The 21,377-nt window shown below is 37.4% G+C and overlaps 2 protein-coding genes across 6 annotated transcripts in view; one reads left to right on the top strand and one right to left on the bottom strand.

The window, feature by feature from the left end:
- Positions 1-5,220, top strand: part of baiap2a (BAR/IMD domain containing adaptor protein 2a) — a 197,556-nt gene extending 192,336 nt beyond the window's left edge. The window contains exons 14-15 of one of the 2 annotated variants that reach the window (XM_030141211.1): positions 3,177-3,217; positions 3,731-5,220. In XM_030141211.1, coding sequence (XP_029997071.1) covers positions 3,177-3,217; positions 3,731-3,771 — 82 coding nt within the window. In that variant the 3' untranslated portion in view covers positions 3,772-5,220. Of the gene's footprint in view, positions 1-1,000; positions 2,455-3,176; positions 3,218-3,730 lie in introns of those variants that run through there. The other variant, XM_030141212.1, reaches the window with a different exon arrangement.
- A 3,806-nt stretch (positions 5,221-9,026) lies between these two features.
- Positions 9,027-21,377, bottom strand: part of aatka (apoptosis-associated tyrosine kinase a) — a 62,973-nt gene continuing 50,622 nt past the window's right edge. For all 4 annotated transcript variants that reach the window (XM_030141138.1, XM_030141139.1, XM_030141140.1 and 1 more), the window contains 7 exons: positions 20,630-20,714; positions 20,395-20,516; positions 19,150-19,299; positions 14,485-17,884; positions 14,219-14,396; positions 11,514-11,735; positions 9,027-9,944 (listed from right to left, as the gene is read on the bottom strand). In XM_030141138.1, coding sequence (XP_029996998.1) covers positions 9,916-9,944; positions 11,514-11,735; positions 14,219-14,396; positions 14,485-17,884; positions 19,150-19,299; positions 20,395-20,516; positions 20,630-20,714 — 4,186 coding nt within the window. In that variant the 3' untranslated portion in view covers positions 9,027-9,915. The remainder of the gene's footprint in view (positions 9,945-11,513; positions 11,736-14,218; positions 14,397-14,484; positions 17,885-19,149; positions 19,300-20,394; positions 20,517-20,629; positions 20,715-21,377) is intronic.

The raw sequence follows: 21,377 nt of genomic DNA, 5'->3' as shown, positions 1-21,377 counted from the left end.
GTAGATTTTCCCCTAATGTTAAAACCCCCACTTCATCTGATGCATGCTTGATTTTTTTTTTTCTTTGAATATTTTTTTTTTACTGTGTCCTCTTTGTCCTTTCCTCTTTGCTCTTGCTACCTATCTGTTTTTATTAGCACTTTAAAGTAATGAATGCAGTCTAGCAGGGTCAGTATCTTATTAGTATACTTTAGGAGTGCTTTTTAGCCTTGTATTTTAACTGTAATCCTATCAAGACGACAGTGAGTGGCCAGGGTTATACGAGGATAGGCTAGACGTTACGCTGTGCCTGTTTCTGTCCAATCAGGGAGAACATGCTTGTGTACACGTGTATATACGTGTATATGTGTGTGTGCGTTTGTGAGTGAGAGTTTGTGAAGGTGTTAAATGGTCTGGAGTGTGTGTGTATGTGCACTTGTACTGGTGTTTGGTGGTTTACTGTACATGTTGTGACGGTACACATCACGCTGACTTCATCTCAGTCATCACTGCTTGTCAGCCAGGGCCTTTGAGCGCCGCTGCCAAGCTGTTTTACATACACTTGTCTGCTCTTAATGTGTTTTTCTCTGTATCAGTATTTTTGAAACAACCTGTCCTGAAGGGTGTATTCACCCTAACAGACTAATCTAACAACTGCATCCTTCTAGCTACGGAGATGACTTGATGATTTTCTCATCAACAGAAACTTGTAGGTTTTCTGCTTTTTATTCTTCATCGTCAGCCGTTTAATTAAAACTGTGTGAATGACAAAGTCTGACCTGGTAACATTTGGATAAAAAAAAAAAAAAAACAGTGTTGATGAGGAAATTGGAAGTCCAATCTTCCTGATCACGGCAGGCGTGTTTGGAGTTGTAGACGTAGGTGGGGCTAAAGTGGATTTTCTGACCCCGCCTACGCATCTCCTAAACTCCGCCCTGCCTTCTTGTGCCTGTCTTGTCTTTCTCCATTTCTCTCTGAGTGTGTCCGACCTGGCAAGCTTCCTTCTCTCTTTGTTCCACAGTGACAGTCCTGATGGCAAATTGATTTCGACTGTGTGAGAACAGACTTACAGACAGACACAGACAGCTCCGGATAGCACAGGGGCCTCTTCCTCCCCATCTTTCCCCCTCCTCTTAGCCTCCCTCCTGTCCACTTATCTCCACCTCTCCTCCTCCTCCTCCTCTGCCTCCACACACACCCCTTCTCCAAGTGGAAGAGGCCAGTTTCATCCCTCCTTTCTGTCCTCTCTTCCTCCCCGGGTCCCTCCTCCTTCGTCCACTGGGTGCTGCTGCTGGTGGTGTCGGTGTGGACAGTAGCGGTTGGTGGGTGGAGGATTGCATTGAGCGAGAGAGCCAGAGCGGGGCCTACCTGCTCGGCATGCAGCGATATGGACTCTGAATACTCTGATCACAGTCCAGCATCATGGACTGATCTCTCAAGAGACTGCCTTTGCTACTGCTTGTCTTTCATGCATGTACATGGTTGTGTCATTTTGTCAAACTAAAAGACATGTTCATGTACTGTACAAGTGCCAAAAGACTTAAATGTCGTCGTACTAAAGCCACTGGCTGAATGGCCTTTTAAAGCACACGTGGGCCCAGTATTATCAAGTTCCCACCCAACACACACATGCTCAAAGCTTTGTTCAAAGTAAGGCTGTGCAGCAGATTACTATGTTCCTGTTCTGAGAGATTCTGTAGGTCGCGCTGTGCTTCCTTGTGTCAGTGCTAGACTTGATTTTTCCGTCCAGAGGGTGTGTGTCATATTTGCCTTACTTTGCTTCTTTTTTTTTTTTTTTTTTTTTTAAATAAAACATACTTTATGTGCAAATGAAGCTAAATTCCAAGATAAGCTTCAATAATATACAGTATATAAATATATATATCTATCTATATACAATTAAACTGTCTCCGTCAATCCGCCCAATTGCACTGTATATCATTGCAAAAAAAAAAGTTTTCATAAATTTTTATCAAACTGTCCACCTGCAGAAATCTTTTTTTGCCATTCTTGACTGAAGTTACTGCCAGAAATGCCAGTCAAAAATAAAATGCCTCACTGTGGTATCCTTCATTTTTGGTCTTTTCCTCTAAAGCTACAGTGAAGGTCTCTCTTTTTTTTTTTCTTTTTTTTTTTTTTTTTTTGTTTGTTTGTTTGTTGAGTATCCACAATAACAGCTGTGAATTAGTTTTAGGTTTCCATACAACCACGGCGTTTGCAGCTCTCAGTGTTATTATGATTGTATTCCCTGAGTGGCTATGTAGTTTTTGGTCTTTTCTTTAAAAAAAAAAATATATGTCCTTGTATAAACAAAATATTTCCAGACCAATGAGAAAATTACTGATTAGTTGAAGTGTTTATCTTATGCATGCTGTGGAGGGAAAACAAAAATGTGATACTGAAAATTGACCTTGAATGTATGGTGACTTTTTACAAAGGTATTCTGAATAAAACATATCTCTATATATTAATAAACAGTCTGGTCTGACGAGAAATCTGTTCTGTCAGTGACATGACACGTTTAGTTCTGTATTTTTTTATTTTTCATTTTTGAAGTTATGGCTCTGAGTCTGAACCAAACACCTTTTTAAAGTGATTTCTGTTCTCAAAATTGACATCTTCACATGAGTAATTCCAAGCCACAGCTGTGTCCAAAGCATGCGATTTCCCATCCACCCCTGCTCCCCTTTTCCCAGTAACACTCATAGCACCTGTATTGCTCTGTGTCACTGAAAATCGTGTGTGTGGTGGTGATGCTGGTGTGTATATGTACAGTGTTGTGACTCTTTGAACTCCGCCTGCCTGTTTACTTTTTAATTTTTTTAAGCTTGTGTTTGAGTTGCACTCGGGGTAGCAGAGAAAATGCACGTTTTAACAAACTTAAGGACATTTGGCTGTTTATTTCATTGCATTTGACTATCTAACTTATGTCCAACTAGAGGGAAGCTGCAGACCATTAGTGCAGACTTTAAAGGAGGAACATACAGAATATGGCATGTTGAGCATGAAATGTGTACTTCTGTTTTCCATACATCATTTCAGTTACAGTTTTCAGTTTGTTTTTTGTTTTTGTTTTTTTAATCACAGTACAGTATGTTCCTTTTGCACCAGACTAACCAGCAGTGTTGTTACAAAGTGTAACCCATGCATGACTGAGAGATTGACCCATTCAAACCCAGGGTTCTCTTACCTTCCAGTTTGGGTCCAGAATGTCCGGTTCTGAGGGAACAGGACCTCCGTAAGTCACCAGCCTCCATTGCCTCTCAGCCAACCAATCACTTGTATCCTCCTCTCCTTCACTGCCTGGTTCTTTCTGCTGTCATGGCTGTCTGGCTGCAGTAGGATGCTGGGATCCACTGGTCTTTTCTGTCCTCGGGCCTCCTTGGAGCGGAAGCTTTTGATTCTGTCACTCCAGCTGGCCTTGGGTTGTAAAAGAATTCGGATTTTTTTTTTTTTTTTCTATCTATAGAAAGCAGAGAAGACACTAACCTTGCATGCATGCCTATTAAAGGCTTTTTTTTTTTTTTCCCTTTTTTTTTAACTTTTCCTAAAGTTATCTCACTACATGCTTGCTAAAACTCACAGTAGATAATGCAATTCTGCTCAAAATTTGCTCAATTTGAGAAAACAAAACTATAGGAAGGTAGACTTCTTTGGGGTGGTTACGTAGTTAACCATGTTTCTTTCTAAATTGTGTTAAGTCTTCAACCTAACTGTGACTGTTCCTTGCCCCACCCCTCCTCCCCCACAGTGACCGTTCCCTGGAGGGTACCTCCGGCCCACCTTCATTGATGACCGATCTGCACCCATCTTCTACTAGCAGGCTGCTGTCTCTTTTGTCCACTCATGGGCCCTTTTTTACGGGAAGGGGAGAAAATGTCCAATACTGACATGCATAAATTGCATGATATAGAAGAGGGCCCAGAGTGTAATGGAAAGAAAAACATCACCCTAAGGAACACTAATTGTTTCTTTCCATGAAAACACTCAGATTCCTTGATTATCTAAACCCTTTGCAATGTTTGCAGGTAACACAATGTTTTTATCATTCAAAGCAAGTGTGATAATAGATTTTATATAGATCACACCATATGTGGATAAGGTATGGCTAATAGAGTTTATTAGTGATGCCGTCACATCTATTATAAACTGCACATCTTCAGTGGGATTTATTTTATTTTTTAACACTCTAGAAACTGTAAATGTCATCTGAGGATTCTTTACATTAAGAAAAGGAAGGCGCACTCTTCAGTATCAGTAGTTCGAGAGAGAAAACAATGGTCAATTACTGTTTTTCAGTGCATTAATATGCACTCGAGATGGTTTAGATTGGATTCTGCTACAGGGTCAGTGGTGAGTAAATGGTTAAAAACTACTTTGTTAAGTAATATAGCACTGTAGATTTACTAGTTGGATACAGTAAACCAGATTTTCAATGTGGGAACTGTGCCCTTTGACTTATTTTTTAATAACAGGCTTCATGCAATGTCAAACCAAATCTGTGTGAAGTGTTTTGAGGGCATGTGCGTTACAGTCTTTTTTATGCTTAAATATTAGTGGGCTTATTTTCCTCCAATGTACGTTTGTTTGCAATGTCAAGGATTTGTTTTTTTTCTTTCTTTTTTTTTTTGCTTCTGCAAACGTACAGTGCAATGGCAATTTTCAGCAAAATGTTTACAGGATATTTTGAAATGCTTTTGTTCTTTCTTTTTTTTTTTTGTCTTTAAATTTCAATAATATCTAAGATGCCAAGCTAGCCAAGAGGGAAAATGACATAATGGGTTATTTTTTGATATTTAGTTTTTGAGGGAGTGGTAGCTTTTCAGATAAGATACAGTATTATACATCTTTTGATCTTATCTCAGTATTAAATACTCATCTGGGAAAGGAGCTTACAGCAGTCACATTTGTCGTCAGTAGTGAATCTACTGTATGTGCGATATGGGTAAGTGAGAATGTTAATGAACGTGTGAAATTAGACTCCAATCAGTCATTAGTTACATCCTTAAGATCCCATGGATGAGAGTTAGCTACACTGAGTGATATGATCATGCTTTTATCGATACTAGCTCATTCAGGCAGCAGTTCCAATCGCGCTTTGTTTGTTTTTTACTTTTTATATAGCTTTAATTTTGTCCATTTCTCACTTTTTGTCACCGTTTGTTATTATATCTGTACTGTACAGAAAGCGCATATATAAATTATCTTGTCCAAAATAAATTGAAATGGGCACAAACTTCACCTTTCTTACGCGTCATTTTCATTTCATTGTTAAGTTTGCTGCGACTTAGAAGTACATGAGGTATTTTAACACCCCCCACCATTATGTCGAAATACAATAACACATCTGAATTATGCTGGAGGGAGTGTGGAGCACGGGGGGAATCAGTCATATATTTTGGGACTGTCCAAATGTACAAGATTTCTGGAGAAAAGGTCCAAAAGGAGATGAACAGATCATGAGTATTAATTTTTCTTTGAACCAGCACTTTACTTCTGGGTATAATTCCTGATGGCATGGTAAAAAAAAAAAATACTGTAAAACGTTCAAACTCTGACCTATTTCAGAAATAGAAACGTTTCATGAAATAAAGCGAAACCTTGAGGAAAATACAAAGAAATATGATGTAAAACTGTAAAAATATTCGGAACGAGTAAAGAAAGAATCCAGTGAAGAAAAGCTTTGAATAAAATCATGAAAACACTTGGGGAAAAAAATAAATAAATACAAAGAAATATGATGTAAACCTGTAAAAACATTTAGAACGAGTAAAGAAAAGAATCCAGTGAAGAAAAGCTTTGAATAAAATCATGAAACACTCGGGGAAAAAAAAGTAATTTTTTAAAAATTTTCATCAATTACTAGAAATTTCAGGCGACCACACTATGGGGTCCCGACCCCAAGGTTGAAAATCACTGCCTTAGTATTTGTTGGATATGTCTATTAGGGCTGCACGATTTTGGCAAAAAATAAAATCCCGATTTTTTTTTTTTTTTTTTTTTTTCCCCTAAAAACTCGATTTTCAATTTCGATTTTCGGGTAAAACGACAAAAGACAACAGAAGTCAGCATGTCATTTTTGTGAGCAGCCCGCAATGCAAGCCACTGCTCCGACCTCAAATCTGTGATGGTATCGTGATGAACCCACAGAAGTTTTTTTTTTCCTTCATTATATCTTTATTGAATGAAGTAAAGTATACAAACAATGTATACAACAAGAAAATAACATAAGTTTGCCAGGGGGAATACACTACAATAAAATGTCATCAGAGCAAATTCTGATTATAGCCTTTTTGTTTCCAGATTTATCTAAAAGCTTTAATAAAGTTCAACATCTTTTAAAAATAATATTTGGTTTTGTGTTCCAGAACGTACATTTGTGAATGAAAAATTTAGCAAGTAAGCTGAAATCGATTTGACGATTTTCCCGTTTTTAAAAATCGACCTTATTGAAAAAATCCAATTTTGATTTAAAATCAATTAATTGTGCAGCCGTAGTGTCTATATGTGTATGTCAAATACAAAATCAGTAAAAAAGAAAAAAAAAAAAAAAAGTACATAACATCATAGACACAAGAAGGGAAAGTATTTGATTTCTTTGTTTGGGATAGTACAACAGCCATGAGTGAGGGAGAAATGGAAACAGCAATGATGTTACTACGGTGCATAGAACAACCCTCCTCACCTCTCCAGAGGTGTCTGCCACTTTAGCCAATGGGCTTTGTAATATCTCTTTGGCAAATTTGAGAGACCATTAACCTGGACTGTTTGTTTTTTTTTTTTTTTTTCCTCCACTTATACAAAAATACTAGCAATTGTTTCTCTTCTTGCAGAACTGAAAAGGCAAGGTGAGAGGAAACAGAATTAGCACTTTGAGCTACAGAAGGACAGAGAGGGGGAGGGAGCTGTCGATACAGCAGTAGTATTTCAAGTCAAGCTACCTGCTACATGTTGATATAACATTCATACATTACTGTGAGATATGTCACCATTTGAATGTCTTTTTTTGTACACCTCAGACTCGGGCATTCAGCACAATTGTAATAGAATACATTATTTATGAGAGTAAAGACAGTAAATAGACATAAAAAAAAGTAAAGATGATAACCGACATTCAGCATTTATGACTGGCAAGTTGATGTGACACCACCACGTTGTGTTGAAATTCAATTCCGAGCTGCCACCGTCTCCTCTCCTTTGGTGTCATCCTAGTGTTGATGAAATGTAATTCTGACAGTTAAATAAAGTGATTCTGTAGCTGGCACCGTGGACACAGACAGGGAATCTCACATGCACTGGGAAAAAAAATCTAAATCTTACCAAGTGTATTTTTCCTCATTTCTAGTCCAAATATCTCATTGCACTTAAAATAAGACATAATCACCTAAAGCACAGGTGTCAAACATGAGGCCCGGGGGCCAAATCCGGCCCGCCAAAGGGTTTAATTCGACCCCTGGGATGAATTTGTGAAATGTAAAAATTACACTAAAGAAATTAACAAGCAAGGATGTTAAAATCATTGTAGGTTATTTCAGTGTAAAGTGGATCAGAACAGTAAAATACTATCATAATAACCTATACATAATGAAAACTATAAATTTGTCTCTTTGTTTTAGTGTAAAAAAAAAAAAAAAAAAGTAAAATTACACAAAAATGTTGACATTTATAGACTAGCCTTTTACAAAAAATGTGAATATCTGAAATGTCTTAAGAGAAGTATGTGGAGCTTTAATAATATTCTTCCTGTTATTTAATGTTTTGTGTATTTGTAGATCCATTGTGATCTCTAAGTTGTGATTCACGTGTATAAATGATAAACTAAGGCCTAATATTGTTAACATTGCACTTATTTTACTAAAGAATTTTCAGGTGGTTCATATTTGTTTATGTTATGTTCAAGTACAATTCGTAGATGTAAACATTTTCATTACAGAATTCGATTTTTTCACTCAAAAGTTCTGATTCCTATTATTTATATTATTTTACTGGTCCGGCCCACTTTATAACATATTAGGCTGAAAGTGGCCCTTGAACTAACATGAGTTTGACACTCCTGACCTTAAGAGTAACTTTTCAGTGAGATATAAGGACTTATTTTTAGTAAATAAATCTTAAAAATCTTAAGATAACTTTCACTTGTTCCATTGGCAGAATTTTTTTGCTTGAATTAAGGAAAAAAATCCTGAATTAAGCAAAAAAAAATATTGAATTAAGCAAAAAATCTGCCAATGGAACAAGTGAAAATTATCTTCTACGATTTTCCAGATCTATTGTCAAAAAATAAGTTCTTATATCTCACTGAAAAGTTACTCTTTAGGTCACAGGTGTCAAACACGTGGCCCGGGGGCCAAATCCGGCCCGCTAAAGCGTCCAGTCCGGCCCTTGGGATGAATTTGTGAAATGCAAAAATTACACTGAAGATATAAACAATCCTTTAAGTTCACATTCCACAATCAGACCAATTCAATCTCAAGTGGGTCAAACTGGTAAAATACTACCATAATAACATATAAATAATGACAACTGCAAATTTTTCTCTTAGTAAATGTAAATATTTTCATGTATTCACACTAAAACAACGTATAATTTTGCAAAAAATGTGAATAATCTGAACAAATATGAACAACCTGAAACATTTTAAGAGAATAACAATGTTAACAATATTCTGTCTGTTACTAAATGTTTTGTGTATTTGTAGATCCACTGTGATCTGTAAGTTATAATTAATGTACATGTGTAAATGATAAACTGAGGTATAATATTGTTAAAATTACACTTATTTTTTTTTCCAGGTTGTTCATGTTATTCAAATTGTCTGAAAGGATAGCTTGTAGATGTAAACCTTTTCATTATGTAAATTTACTTTTTTTGCTCTTAAACAGAGGAAAGTTTGGAGTTGGCATTATTTCTATATTATTATGTTATTATTTTACTGGTTTGGCCCACTGCAGATCAAATTTAGCTGAATGTGGCCCCTGAACTAAAATGAGTTTGACACCCCTGCTTTAGGTGATTATGTCTTATTTTAAGTGTGATGAGATATTTTGACTAGAAATGAGGAAAAATACATTTGGTAAGATTTTGATTTTTTTTCCCCCGTGTGTTCTGATATTTCATTCCAGGATGGGGAGATGTTGAGCAACGGGGCCAAAACATCCACAAATAAAGATCCAGTTTGGCTATACAATGTGTCACAGTAACAGCACACACACAGTAAATCATTTTCCAGAGTGAGGAGGTAATGTTTAAGGTGGTGACACATTGCGTTTCTGTATCGTAACACTGAACCCCATATGAGTCCCGCTGTCCGCATCATTTGGCCTTTTCAGACTTCACTCAACTTCGTAAGTTTTCACCGTCTCTATTTTCTAACACTAATTACTTTTACATCATTATCAAGCGCTGTTCTCTGGCTCCGAGAGCTCAGACAGTCTTTAAAAATGCCAGATGAAATGAAAAGCTGATGAGCAAAGGCAGCCAATGAGAGGAGCAGCTATGAAGTCTGTCGATTATTTTTCTCTTGTTTTTTTTTTTTTTTTTTTTTTTTTTTTTTTTTTTTTTTTTTTTTTTAATTCACAAATTAAACTCAACTGATTTTGTATTGAACAAATGTGTCACGGTTGATTACTAAAACTACAACGCATCCGGCAAACAATAGGCTCTGATTTCTTATCCGTGTTGCAGTTGTCTTAATCAACTTGCCAAACCTGCAGCAATCGCTTGCTTTCTGAAATTAAAAAAAAAGAACTAAATGTGCAAATCATCAAGGGGGTTTCACTACAATATGAGGCACTGTCTCATAAAGGGTCACCGGGGTCAGACGCCCCAGATGTCAATAAAAATAAAACTCTGTAAAACATTTAGATATAATAATGCTGCTTTTCTGTGTTGAGAAGGACCTGGACTCACTCTTCTCCGGTCAGGGTCGTGGATCACTCAGTCTTTTGGACCATCTTCACTGTTTTCTGTTGGATTTAGTTCATGAAGAGTAGATTAATATTGAGACTAACTTTGCAAAAAAAATAGAACCGAAAATTAGCATTTGCATTTTTCAGACTTCGCTTAAAATGATTTGATGTCATCAGAATCGTTAATAATGTAAATTCAAAGGTAGTAAATGGTCTTAAACCTAAAGTTAACAAGTAACAGAAAGCAGGGTTCATATGGGTGCTGGAAATCCTTGAAAATGTTTGAATTTCAATGTGTTTTCAAGGTCTGAAAAGTGCTTGAATTTCAGTTTAAGTGCTTGAATTCCAACTCTGTGATGTGATTTATTTATTTATTTTTAATATTACCTCCGCCAGGTTACATGCTAAGCCAAAGCGACTCACAGAGAGGTGATACATTTAGAAAAATAAAACTTTGTCAAAAAAGATCATTACCCAGGTACATTTTTATCTTAATCTTTGTCTTGGTGCAAGTGCGTCTGAAGAACGCCAAGTGGATTCCCTTTTTTTGGGATAAAACTTTTGTGCTCTCCTTTAATTTCTAAACTTTTTGCTACTCTGAAACATAATTTTAGATGTTTATAGCATAATACAATGTACATTACTGTAATAAAAAGTGAAAATAATAATCATGAGTATATGTCTTCCTGTAAACATGTATTTTACTCCATCGATAAGGGGCTATGCTGGAAAAATTTGAAAATGACCTTGAAAAGTGCTTGAATTTGACCTTGAAAAATGTGTACAAACACTGAAAGTATTCAACCAATTCTAATTTAGTTCTTATGCTTATCATATGTATTCTCTTTCCACATTGTGTATCCTTGTATATCACAATCTTGCTATAAATCCTGTTTTTAGTTATCTGTTTTTGTTGGTTTCAGATAGCTACAATAGGAAACTAATGAAACAAAATTAAAAGACAAACATGAATGCAAGGTACAAATGCATTACTTTCAACTTTTAAAAGCTACCTTGTAAAACACTTAAGCAGGTAATTTTAGGTGATGTTAATGCAAATAGATATAGTTATTAATATTCTGCATTTGGTTCATTTTTCTTTTTTTTTTCCAGTTTATTTATTTATTTAGACAGGGACAATGCACAATATATATTAACCTTAAAAAGGAGAGATGTAGTGTGCCAGGTTCTAGCACTAGTGCTATTTTCCACCTGTAGTCCCTGGGCAGGCTGATGTTATAATTAAAAAAAAACAGACATTATTTAAAACTAAAACATTAAAAAAACAGTAAAAAAAAAAAAAAAAAAAGCATATTTATAACTCTACCTGTATATCATTAAAAAAAACAGACATTACTAAAAACTAAATGTTTTGCATTTCTGTCTATTGTCTTTTTATGATGTCTTTTACGATGTTTTGCCTTTTTGTCAACTGTCTTTCTTGTCACCTGCCTAGGGACTACAGATGGAAATTAGCACTGCTGCTACAATCTGGCATATTTACAGCTGCAGTTGTTGTAGATGTTCATTAATATGCACTGTCTCTATTAAATAAATAAAATGGATAAAAATAAATAAAAAATAAAAACATTAAACATTGGTTTGACATGAGAAACTGATACTAACCTGTTGCTGAGCCCACACTGGTGTCAGAGACATGTGTGATAGAGAACCGGGACACGATAAAACGATTAAGTGCTACAGCTGCAGGTTTAGGGGCCTCCAGACTCTTGGAGGTGGATGTGGATGAGGACTGGGGCTCAGGGTTGGGGTTGGGGTTGGGGTTGGTGTCAGGTGAGCAGGGACGGGCCTCAAATGTGGCGTCATCTTCACAGTCACAGCCTCCACCTGAATTCACACAAAAATTATAGTGATGTTCACTGGTTCTCAATTCCCACGTTATGAAATTCAATGATATGTTTTATTACAAAACTGTGCAAATAAATGTTCAGAGCCAAACAAAGTTCTTTTCAATACAGGAAAGCAGGTATGATTTCAGATATATTATTTTTACTTAGTCATTGACAATATTTACAAATGCATGTTTACAACTAATTTCTCTGATATAACTGAATCCATACAAAAGTGAAACTGGATGTGGGAGTAAAGTCTGACTTCTTCTCACTCCCTTTCAGGCTGCTGGGGATGTATATTAGTAGTGAATTATGTATATTTATGTATATTTGTGTGCATGTGGTGATGTGTATATAACACTGGGTTACAAAAAAATGTTTTTTGCAAGTTGTCTAGGTTTTTTCAACTGAATTAGGACCATTTTGCACCGCTAAATCCAAAAATGACATCTGTTTTTCTCAATCAGGTCAGGTTTTTTTGCTAATTTGATTTTGAAAAATTTGATCTTCTCACAAAATTGATTACATTTTTGTGACTTTATCAGTTGATTTTTTATATAGTTCTCACCCAAAATAAGTTTTAAGAGAAAAAAAATCATTTTCTAACAGGATTCCTGTTAGGTACAATGGTGTATTCACCGCAGATGTAGCAGAATACATCAGGCTTATTTTTGCAAGATCTTTTAGTCAAAGCCATTTCATTCACCTGTAATATTAAAAAAAAATCAATCATAAATTGGCAAAAGTAAAATCTTCAGAACTCGTTTATTGCAAGAAATATGAAAGAATTTTGTATTATATGATGTGAAAATGCCCATAAATGTAAGCAAAAATGTTAAAAAGCCAATATGTAGCATAATTCAGAAAGTTGACCTGATTGAGCAAAATTAATGTGATTTTTGGATTCAGCACACCAAAATTATCCTAAATCAGCTCAAAAGACTTAAACAATAAATTTGTTGTTGACCCGTGTAATATGTGGATGTTGTGAAATTGAAACAACACTGTACATAGAGTGCACAAGCTCGAAATAAACCAATCAATCAGGGATGTTTGTGTGTTTACTGTACAAAAAGCCATTAAATGTATAAAAAGAAAATGTGTGTCTGTTATTGGGGTTTAATTATGGAATGACATCCACTGACATTCAACCTTTGGATTAAAGACCTTATGAAGTATTTGACATTAGAGAAAATAAGATATACCACAAGACGCAATGCAGCCAAATTCTATCCAAAGTGGCAGCCTGTCTGATCATATCCTCCTGAGACCCAGGAAAGTAAAAGTTTGGGCTTTTTTCATTAAATAATTGTCTTGATTTGAAAAGGCATAATGCAACAGCTTTTTTCAGATAGATTTTTTTTTTTTTTTATGGAAGGTCCTTTGCAGTGGACAGTGTTTTTTTTATGACTTTTGTCCCCTATAGAGGACAAAAATGCTTTGCTGGGTCTCAAGAGGATATGTTAAAGACACAAATTCTCATTGTAACTAAAGAGAAGAGAAGCGTCTATGAGTACTTAGAAAAGCACTATATAAAACTGATGTATTTATTATTATTATTATTATTATTATTATTATTATTATTATCATTATTATTATTATTATTATTATTATTATATTTGAAAAAAAAATTGGGGGGTTGTTCAGAAGGACCAATAAAGGCTCCGGTTTCAAAGAACTGGAATTTTCTGTTAATTACTTAATGGTTCAGGCTTTACAGGGTTAACCAGCTGATCAAAATGACTGAATGGTGGTATGTCTGTGGTATTATTAAGATATATACATATTTTTAATTTTATTTTAATTAATTTCATTTTATGTATTCATTTTGGATGTGTACATTTATTTTAAGTATGAGGTGCATCAAGGTTGGGATTCTGTTAGAGTGACGGTACATGACTATGTTGTTATATTTTATGTACAGTTATGATTGTTATAATATAAAAATTCAATTAAAAAAAAACTTTGGAGGAAAAAAAAATTATGGAATGACAAATTTAATGCTGCGTAATTCATTTATGGTTTTCAAAACATTAGTTTGGAAAGATATTTTCTAGGGATAATCAGGAATGATTTTTGATGTTTCGATTGGTGCCTAAAACTGATTTTAATTTGAATGTATGCGTATATAAGCATTTAGCTTCTGCCAAAGCCTATTCAGTCTCTACATAATTTACAGCTGTTCAAAAAATTCATGGGAAGGAACGCTTCTCAGGCTAAAAAAGAGTTTGTTCGAGGCGCTCTTTGGAAAAAGGGATTCATAAAGTTACTGGAAGGAAAATCCAAGGCACTCTCTATAAACATTAAAATGCCTTTATTAACATGGCACGGTCCTATCTAGACCTAATAATTTACAGCTGGTTGACTTAAAATCAGCCTGGTTGGTTGTATTTTCTGTTTTATGGATGATGACTAAACCTAAAAAAAATGAATGAAGCAGGACGACTTTGTGTAGTTCCATGTCCTTGACAAACTCACCCTTTTCCGAGTTGTTCTCCTCGTTTTCAGAAACACAATCTTCGAGACAGGACTGAGCGTCAGTGTCATTGTCAGGTTGTGGCTGGTGATCAGATGTTTTTTCTTCTGAAGACTCCTGTACACTGCACTCAGCTCCTGTGGAGAAGGTGTAATCAGCCAGTTCTCCTGTGGGGCTCTCCTGGAAGTAAAAAACAAACATCATTCTCGCTTATTAAATTCGCAAATATGTCCGCAATAATAAATACTAGTCACATTACACATCGTACCTGGTCAAAGAGGAACACTGTGACGTCGTCGAAAAAAGACACGGCTTTTTTCTTCCTCTCCATCTCATCGCAGAAGGACTGGGTCAGCAGGGTGGGCATCTTCAGGAGGCTGCGCAGGTGTCTGGCCCGGCTGCAGTCGCTCACCACCACCGGCACGGCGCTGAAATCCTCCTCGCTGTCTTCGCTGTCCTCATCCTGGATGTTGTACGTCCTCAGCTCCTCATCAGACTCGCTGTCATCGGAGTCATCCTCATCCTCTGCCTCCTCAAGTGGAGCTCTTACATCTTCTCCACACAGCTCTAATAATGATGAAGATGAGGAGAGGTCAGCGGGGCCATTCGATTCTTCGCATAAGCTGTCCTGTGAGTCACATTCTTCTGCATCAATGTCCTCAAAATCCTCCTCGTTTATTCTCACTCCCTCCCTTCCGTCCTCCGTCTCCTCCTTGATATGATTAAATTCAGGAAGTTCTTCTTCTTCCGTGGATCCATCGGTGTTTTCATTTTCTTTGGGGGGCTCGTCTCTGCAGTCATTAATGGTGCAGTCAGACGTCAGACACTGAATCGGGGAACAGTTTTCTGCTCTCCTGTTCCCCTCCCCGAGGCTGGCTGAGGCCTCCTGGACCGTGGAGGATTCAGATGCAATTGAGGAGCTAAGTTCTGACGAAGGCTCTTCTCCTGGATGTTCAGTCTCCAGCCCAAGATCCTCATCTGCAGGGGCGGACTCTTTGGTCAAGCAGCCACCCATTTCAGGAGGGAATGGGGAGAGCATGGAGAGCCCAGGAGTGGAGAGGGGATGGGGTGAACTAGGGTCAGCCGCTGAGAGGTTCACCAAAATACAACTTTTGATGTGTCTCAGACTTGTTAAATTTTCCTTAGGATTGAATTCCCTTTTGAGAGGATCATTGTCTCTGGTGAGACTCAATTTTCCAGCACTTAAGTCATGGTTATTTGGACCTGCAAAGAATCTACTGCCTTCTTCATGAGGGCTTCTTTCATTTTCAGCATCATAGTCAGAAAAATAGGCCGAGTCCCTGTACGGGTTCTTATCAGTCAGGCCTTTTAACTGCAGCTCTGAGGTGTTTGTAGATGTACAAATCCCTTGCCCCAAACCAACTTGCAAAACTAGTTCAGGTTCTCCACCCAGCCTAGGGCTTCGCTCACCAACCAGAGGATCTCCCAGTTCTTTGAAGAGGAATTCTGGAGATTCGTTATTCTCTGTGTCATAACCACTGTCCAGGGATTTGGGCAGAACAGGAGTATTGAAAGGATCGGGACTGAAGGCCTGATCACAGGGGCTTTCCATTAATGAGGACATGTTAAGGGTGTCTACAGAGTCAGGAGTCCCCTTTGGATTCTTTACTGGGCTTATATCTTCTTCCTCTACCTCAGCATAGTCCAGGTTAAAGTCTGCAAAAATCCCAGATGTAATATCTGTGATGTCGTCCTCTTCCTCCTCGCTGTAGTCGCCAAGTTCAACAAGGCTAACGCTGGAATCTCTTACCCCCACTCCACTGTCGAACTCCCTGCTACTGTCTGATGTCTCTGGATAAGTTAGCTTGTGGTCTCCCAAACCCATGGAGATCCCTGTTGAGACCACATCCCAGATGTTACTTCTCTGCTTGTCTGAAAAGGCTCCTGTTTGACCAGTCTGAGGTTCTTTGAAAGAAGATGGGGACTTAATATAGATTGGTTCAGGTATCATTTTAGGTTCAGAATACAGTCTTTCCCCATTGAGCATCGACTGCTTTTCATACTTTCCCTCCATTACCCCCCCCTCTGTACCTCTGGCATTAACAGCAATATGTGAATCAGTGCCACCTACACTTAAGTTCTTTGCCACTGGAGTGCCAGCTTCCTCCATCTCTTTGTGACATAAGTGAATGTATGAACCCAATTCAATGGGTTTACTACCAGTGTTACAACCAGCATCTGGTCCCTCTGCATCCAAAGTGCCCATAGACCTGGAGCTAATGAAGGTTCTGGTGGTGGCCTTGGTTAAAGACCACAATTCAGTTGTATTAGAGTGAGAAGTATACTGAAGGTCCAGATAGCCGTCATGCCCACTGCCTGCCTGCCTACTGTCAAAACTCAGACTATTATTATTTGCTGAATGATTTGAGGTCCAGTTGGTGGCCTCTCCCTCAGAGAAAAGGTCATCCTCCATGTCCCCACCCCTCTGCTGGCCCACCAGCAGGCCGTCATCTGTACCTACATCAATACTAATGTGGTTAACAATGGGTAGTGTTTTTCTGAGGGGGTCCATCAAATGGTTGCAGCTCTCATTAACTGTGCTATGACCTGTACTCGCTTCTAGGTAAGGATCGCAGAACCCTAGGCTGGGGCTGCTCACGGCTTGTGACAGACTCCGTGGGGTTTCCAATCGCTTGACCGGGTGGACAAAATTTGATCGACTTTCAGGTGATGAGTCCAGTTCAGACAGACAGGACTGGCCTGGCTTGTGTGTTGACGTTTGTTCATTGTAGACGTTGCTGTCCAAACTGGATGACAGGAAGTTATGAGAATGACGTAGCTTTACAGGGCTGGTGCTGGATTCCTGTCTCAGCAGTGGCTCCATCACTAGTTGGACAGTGGGACTTGAATCGGAATCATAGGCAGTAGATTTGATGTTCTCAGCAGTTGACCAGTATGCGCTTGGATGTGCCATGGATGACCCTGTCCGAGTCTCAGAGGACAGCCTACTGTTGCTGGCTTCAAGTCCGGGGCTGTAGTCCACCATGTTGTCATCCAGGTTAATGTTGCACTCTACTGGCTCCTCAATGCGAATGTAGTACTCACTGCTGACCGAGGGGCTGTGGGCGCTCAACACCGGAACCACACCTGGATGTTCAGCTTCGTAGTAGGACGGAGAGTTGCCTGATGTCAGACTATCCGTCTTGCAGCCCCCTGAGGTGCCCTCTTTGCTTGAATAGTAGATGTCCTGGTAATGTGGGTTCCCCTGGCCTAGTGGACCACTGGTGGAGGAGGAGCAGTAGGGCTGCTCAGCTCGGGCCTGCTCCCACTTGTACTCAAAATTAAGACCGTGGCTAGTCTCTGTGACAGTCAGTAGGTCATCCCCTGTGTCAGAGTGGAAACTGTCAGAAAAGTGCTCCAAAAGGGGAAAGGAGGAGGAGGCAGAGGAGGCCAGCTCCATCACCTGAGTTTGGTCTGCGCCCGGTACTTCTGCTGAGGAAGGTGTGGGGGTAAGAACTAGAGCCGCGGATGTAGCTGTGTGGGAGCTACTGCCAAGCAAATTGGGTCTCAAAGCATTCCATCTTTGTTCAAAGTCTTCTTCAGCCTCACTGGAGCCTTTAGCGCACAAGTAGGTGACCAGGAGGTGGACTTCCTCACTACTGGGTCTCAGCTCTGGCTGCAGCCAACAGAACTGCATCACCTCATACCTGGACAAGACATCAGAGAGAAAGGTCCAAAAGGGAAAAGACTGAGAAGTTATAACTTAAAGGGCTTAATATGTTTCATATGAAGGAGAAAAGAATGGGTAGGAAACAAGAAACACAGACAATATATAGTCACAGAAAAAAATATTAAACCACCCCTTGTTTTCTTCAATTTCTTGTTCATTTTAATGCCTGGTACAACTAAAGGTACATTTGTTTGGACAAATATAATGATAACAGCAAAAATAGCTCATAATAGTTTAATTTCAGAGCTGGTATCTATTTGTTTTCCATGTTTTCTTGATAATGACCAAAATCACTTCAGTTCTTACATCAATATCTCTGGCATTGTACTGACAAAAACAGTGCTTTTAGACATTCTATGTTTTCTTTTCTGTCTGTTTTAGTCACATGATACACACAGGAGTTAGTACTTGAATGCATAACCATTGTTTTTGATGACTTGATGGTCTAATCATTTTCTTCGTGACTGTAATAGGGTCTGTCCGTGCTATCTGCATTACAATTTTGTGTCCCCATTACACGGTAACATGTATTTTGTCAGGACAAAATACATGTTACCGCGTAATGGGGACACCAAAATGTAATGCAGATAGCACAGACCGATCCAATAAATAACTTCTCATGTCTCAATGCACACACCACTTGTTCTTCACACTAGTCATTGAAATGTAAACTACACAATGGAAGTACAGTGCAAATACTGACATAGCAGATGTTTACATTCTTGTGTATATTTTTATTATGTTCTACAGTTGTGGGCTCCCATACACTCACTAACTGTGTGGGTGTGAAAACTTTTTAAGGATCAAATCATGTAAATTATTGTATTTTAAAGGACAGTTTTAAGTTAGGGTAAGTCAAGTAGTAATGGAAGTAACATCTATGTAATAGAGTGTGTGTATGAACCACTGCAGCTCCACTGATTCTAATCTAGAGAAGAAAGAAGAATAAAATTGGCTGCCTTCCAAAACTGTTTGATGAATGGGGTGATTCAACAATACCAATGGGACCATAAAGAATACAAAGCATATTGATCTTCGTTTCTTGCTGGCAAAGACAATTATTGCTTCAGTGATATGGTGCACCAACAGCAGAAAATAAATAGGGAATTGCTACTTTAGGCACTTATAAAAACTACATTACCATTATTTTTGTCTAAATGATATCTTAGGCATATCTACACACCATTCTATCTGTGAGGCTGTGTGTGAATCAGTGTGTGTGGGCATACAAGTGTCTCTCACCAGCGCTCAGACAGGGGGAACTGGAGCTGCGGTTTGGGAAGCTTGAGCTGCTGTTCCTTCACGGCATATGTCAGCACCTGTCTGTCAGAGTAGTGTCTGTACGGCTGGTTTCCCAGCTCGAAAAGCTCCCACACAGTCACACCCAATGACCTGGAACAGGCGAAGAAATCATTAAGTGGTTTCACTCCACACAACACAAATATGGCTGAGTTCCAAACAAGCTTATCATTCTAAGTGTCCAAGTCAGGGGTCGACAAGCTTTGCAACCTAAAGAGCCATTTTTGACTCAAAAATAAATAAAAAAAATCTGACTGGAACCATGAAAAAAATATTTAAATACATCTACATAGCCTTTTTGTGATTAGTTTGCTATTTAACTTTGTATTTCCATTACAATAAAGCAATGTCTGGTGCATTTATGAAATTACACAATTACAAAAAGAAAACATTCATAATTTGTACAATTTTTTTTAATGATGGACACTATTTTCAGCTCAACTTTCATGTATAGACACTGACTTTTTAACACACAAACTATAAACAAATGTAAATTGAGTATCTTGTATTGCATCTTGAATTTGGCAACAAAATGATAAATTTTGGTTTATATGCTGTCAAAAAAAAATTTGTCAAAATTTAGTTCCCAACAAAAGCATGTGAGGTCAAGATTTGAAGTGGGTACAATCTTAATTAATATAAGACTTGAAAATGTTTTATAAGAACTGATTTGTTTGTGCATATAAAAATAAATATTAGTACATTCTGATCAGGGCTTTGGTAATGTTATCTCTTATAGTTAATAATAATAATAATAATAATAATAATAATAATAATAATAATAATAGATTGGGTAATTACATAGTGGAACCCTTTAATTAAATTTTGTAATTTTTTTATTTTGGTTATTTTTTGTGGCATCTTACACCTCTGCTATATGTCTCAGTGTTTGTCTTACTTTTTGTATGTTTTAAAGGCTTAATAAAAATACATTGATCAAAAAATAAATAAATAATATAATAATAACTTAATTTTATATAGCACTTTAAAAACTGAGTTTACTAAGTGCTTTGACAGACAAAGCAGAAGAGCACAACAGCAGAAGAAATTGAAAAAAAAACAAAAAACAAGATGCAGGCAAAGACATTAAAACATAGAAAACAACACAACACAATAAAAGACATATGTAAAGCAAACGCGAAAACATGACATTCCGAATAGTTCATAGTTTGTCTTTGTATATCTCACCATATGTTGCTGTTTTTGGTTTGGTCAACCACCAGCAGGTTTCCGTGGACCTCATCTATGAGCTCTGGGGCAATCCAGCGAAGGGGCACCCAGATCTGATCCTGCGTTATGTAATAGTCTTCCTACAAAATGAAAAACGAAGCACAGACAGAACAAACCAGATTATTCATTACTTTGAGCGCTTGTGCAATGATGACACAAAAAAAGTCCACTACGTAACGAAAAGAAGTCTGACCTTGTATCGGCTGTGGGAAAGGCCGTAGTCTCCGATCTTAACTGACATTTCTGAGGTTAACAGGCAGTTTCGCAAAGCCAGGTCGCTGTCAGGGTGAAGGACAACGGTATTCAAAACTATTAAAAATACACGTGTTCCGGATTACATATATAACTTTAGCAAACCTGACTTTGACTGAACATAGAAGATGGTACTCACTCTCTTCCCTCAAGGTTTTTTTTTTGTAATTTTGTTTAATTCTTTTTCTTTTTCTGTGCTACTCTTGTGTTCATGGTTGCCTTTTGTACTTGAATATCCAAATATTAAATGTACATGTGCACTGTTAGGCTCTTATTATTATTATTTTTTTCTTTTTCTTTGTTTGTATTGTGGTATTATGATTATGAAAGCTACTTTGTGTGTGTGTATATATATATATATATATATATATATATATATATATATATATATATATATATTTATGCATAATATTTTTCTTCTTTTTTTTGTTGTTGTCTTATTTCCTAGAAGTGTGGCTGGCTATGTGTACAGGCTTGTTAATATCATTATTATTATCCATTTTTTACATACTTATTTAATTTACTTATATTACCCTTTTTTCTCCTTTCAGCATTATTGATACCTTTTTTTCTTCTCAAAAAAAAAAAAGAGAACAGTGTACTTTGTATTATTGATGTCCTGTATAATATCTTATGAGACTGTTCTGAATAAACATTTGAATAAAAAAAAAAAAATACACATGTTCCAC

Source organism: Sphaeramia orbicularis, chromosome 8 (assembly GCF_902148855.1).
Source record: "Sphaeramia orbicularis chromosome 8, fSphaOr1.1, whole genome shotgun sequence".
In the NCBI taxonomy this organism is placed as follows: Eukaryota; Metazoa; Chordata; class Actinopteri; order Kurtiformes; family Apogonidae; genus Sphaeramia; species Sphaeramia orbicularis.
This window is presented reverse-complemented; position numbering and strand designations above follow the sequence as displayed.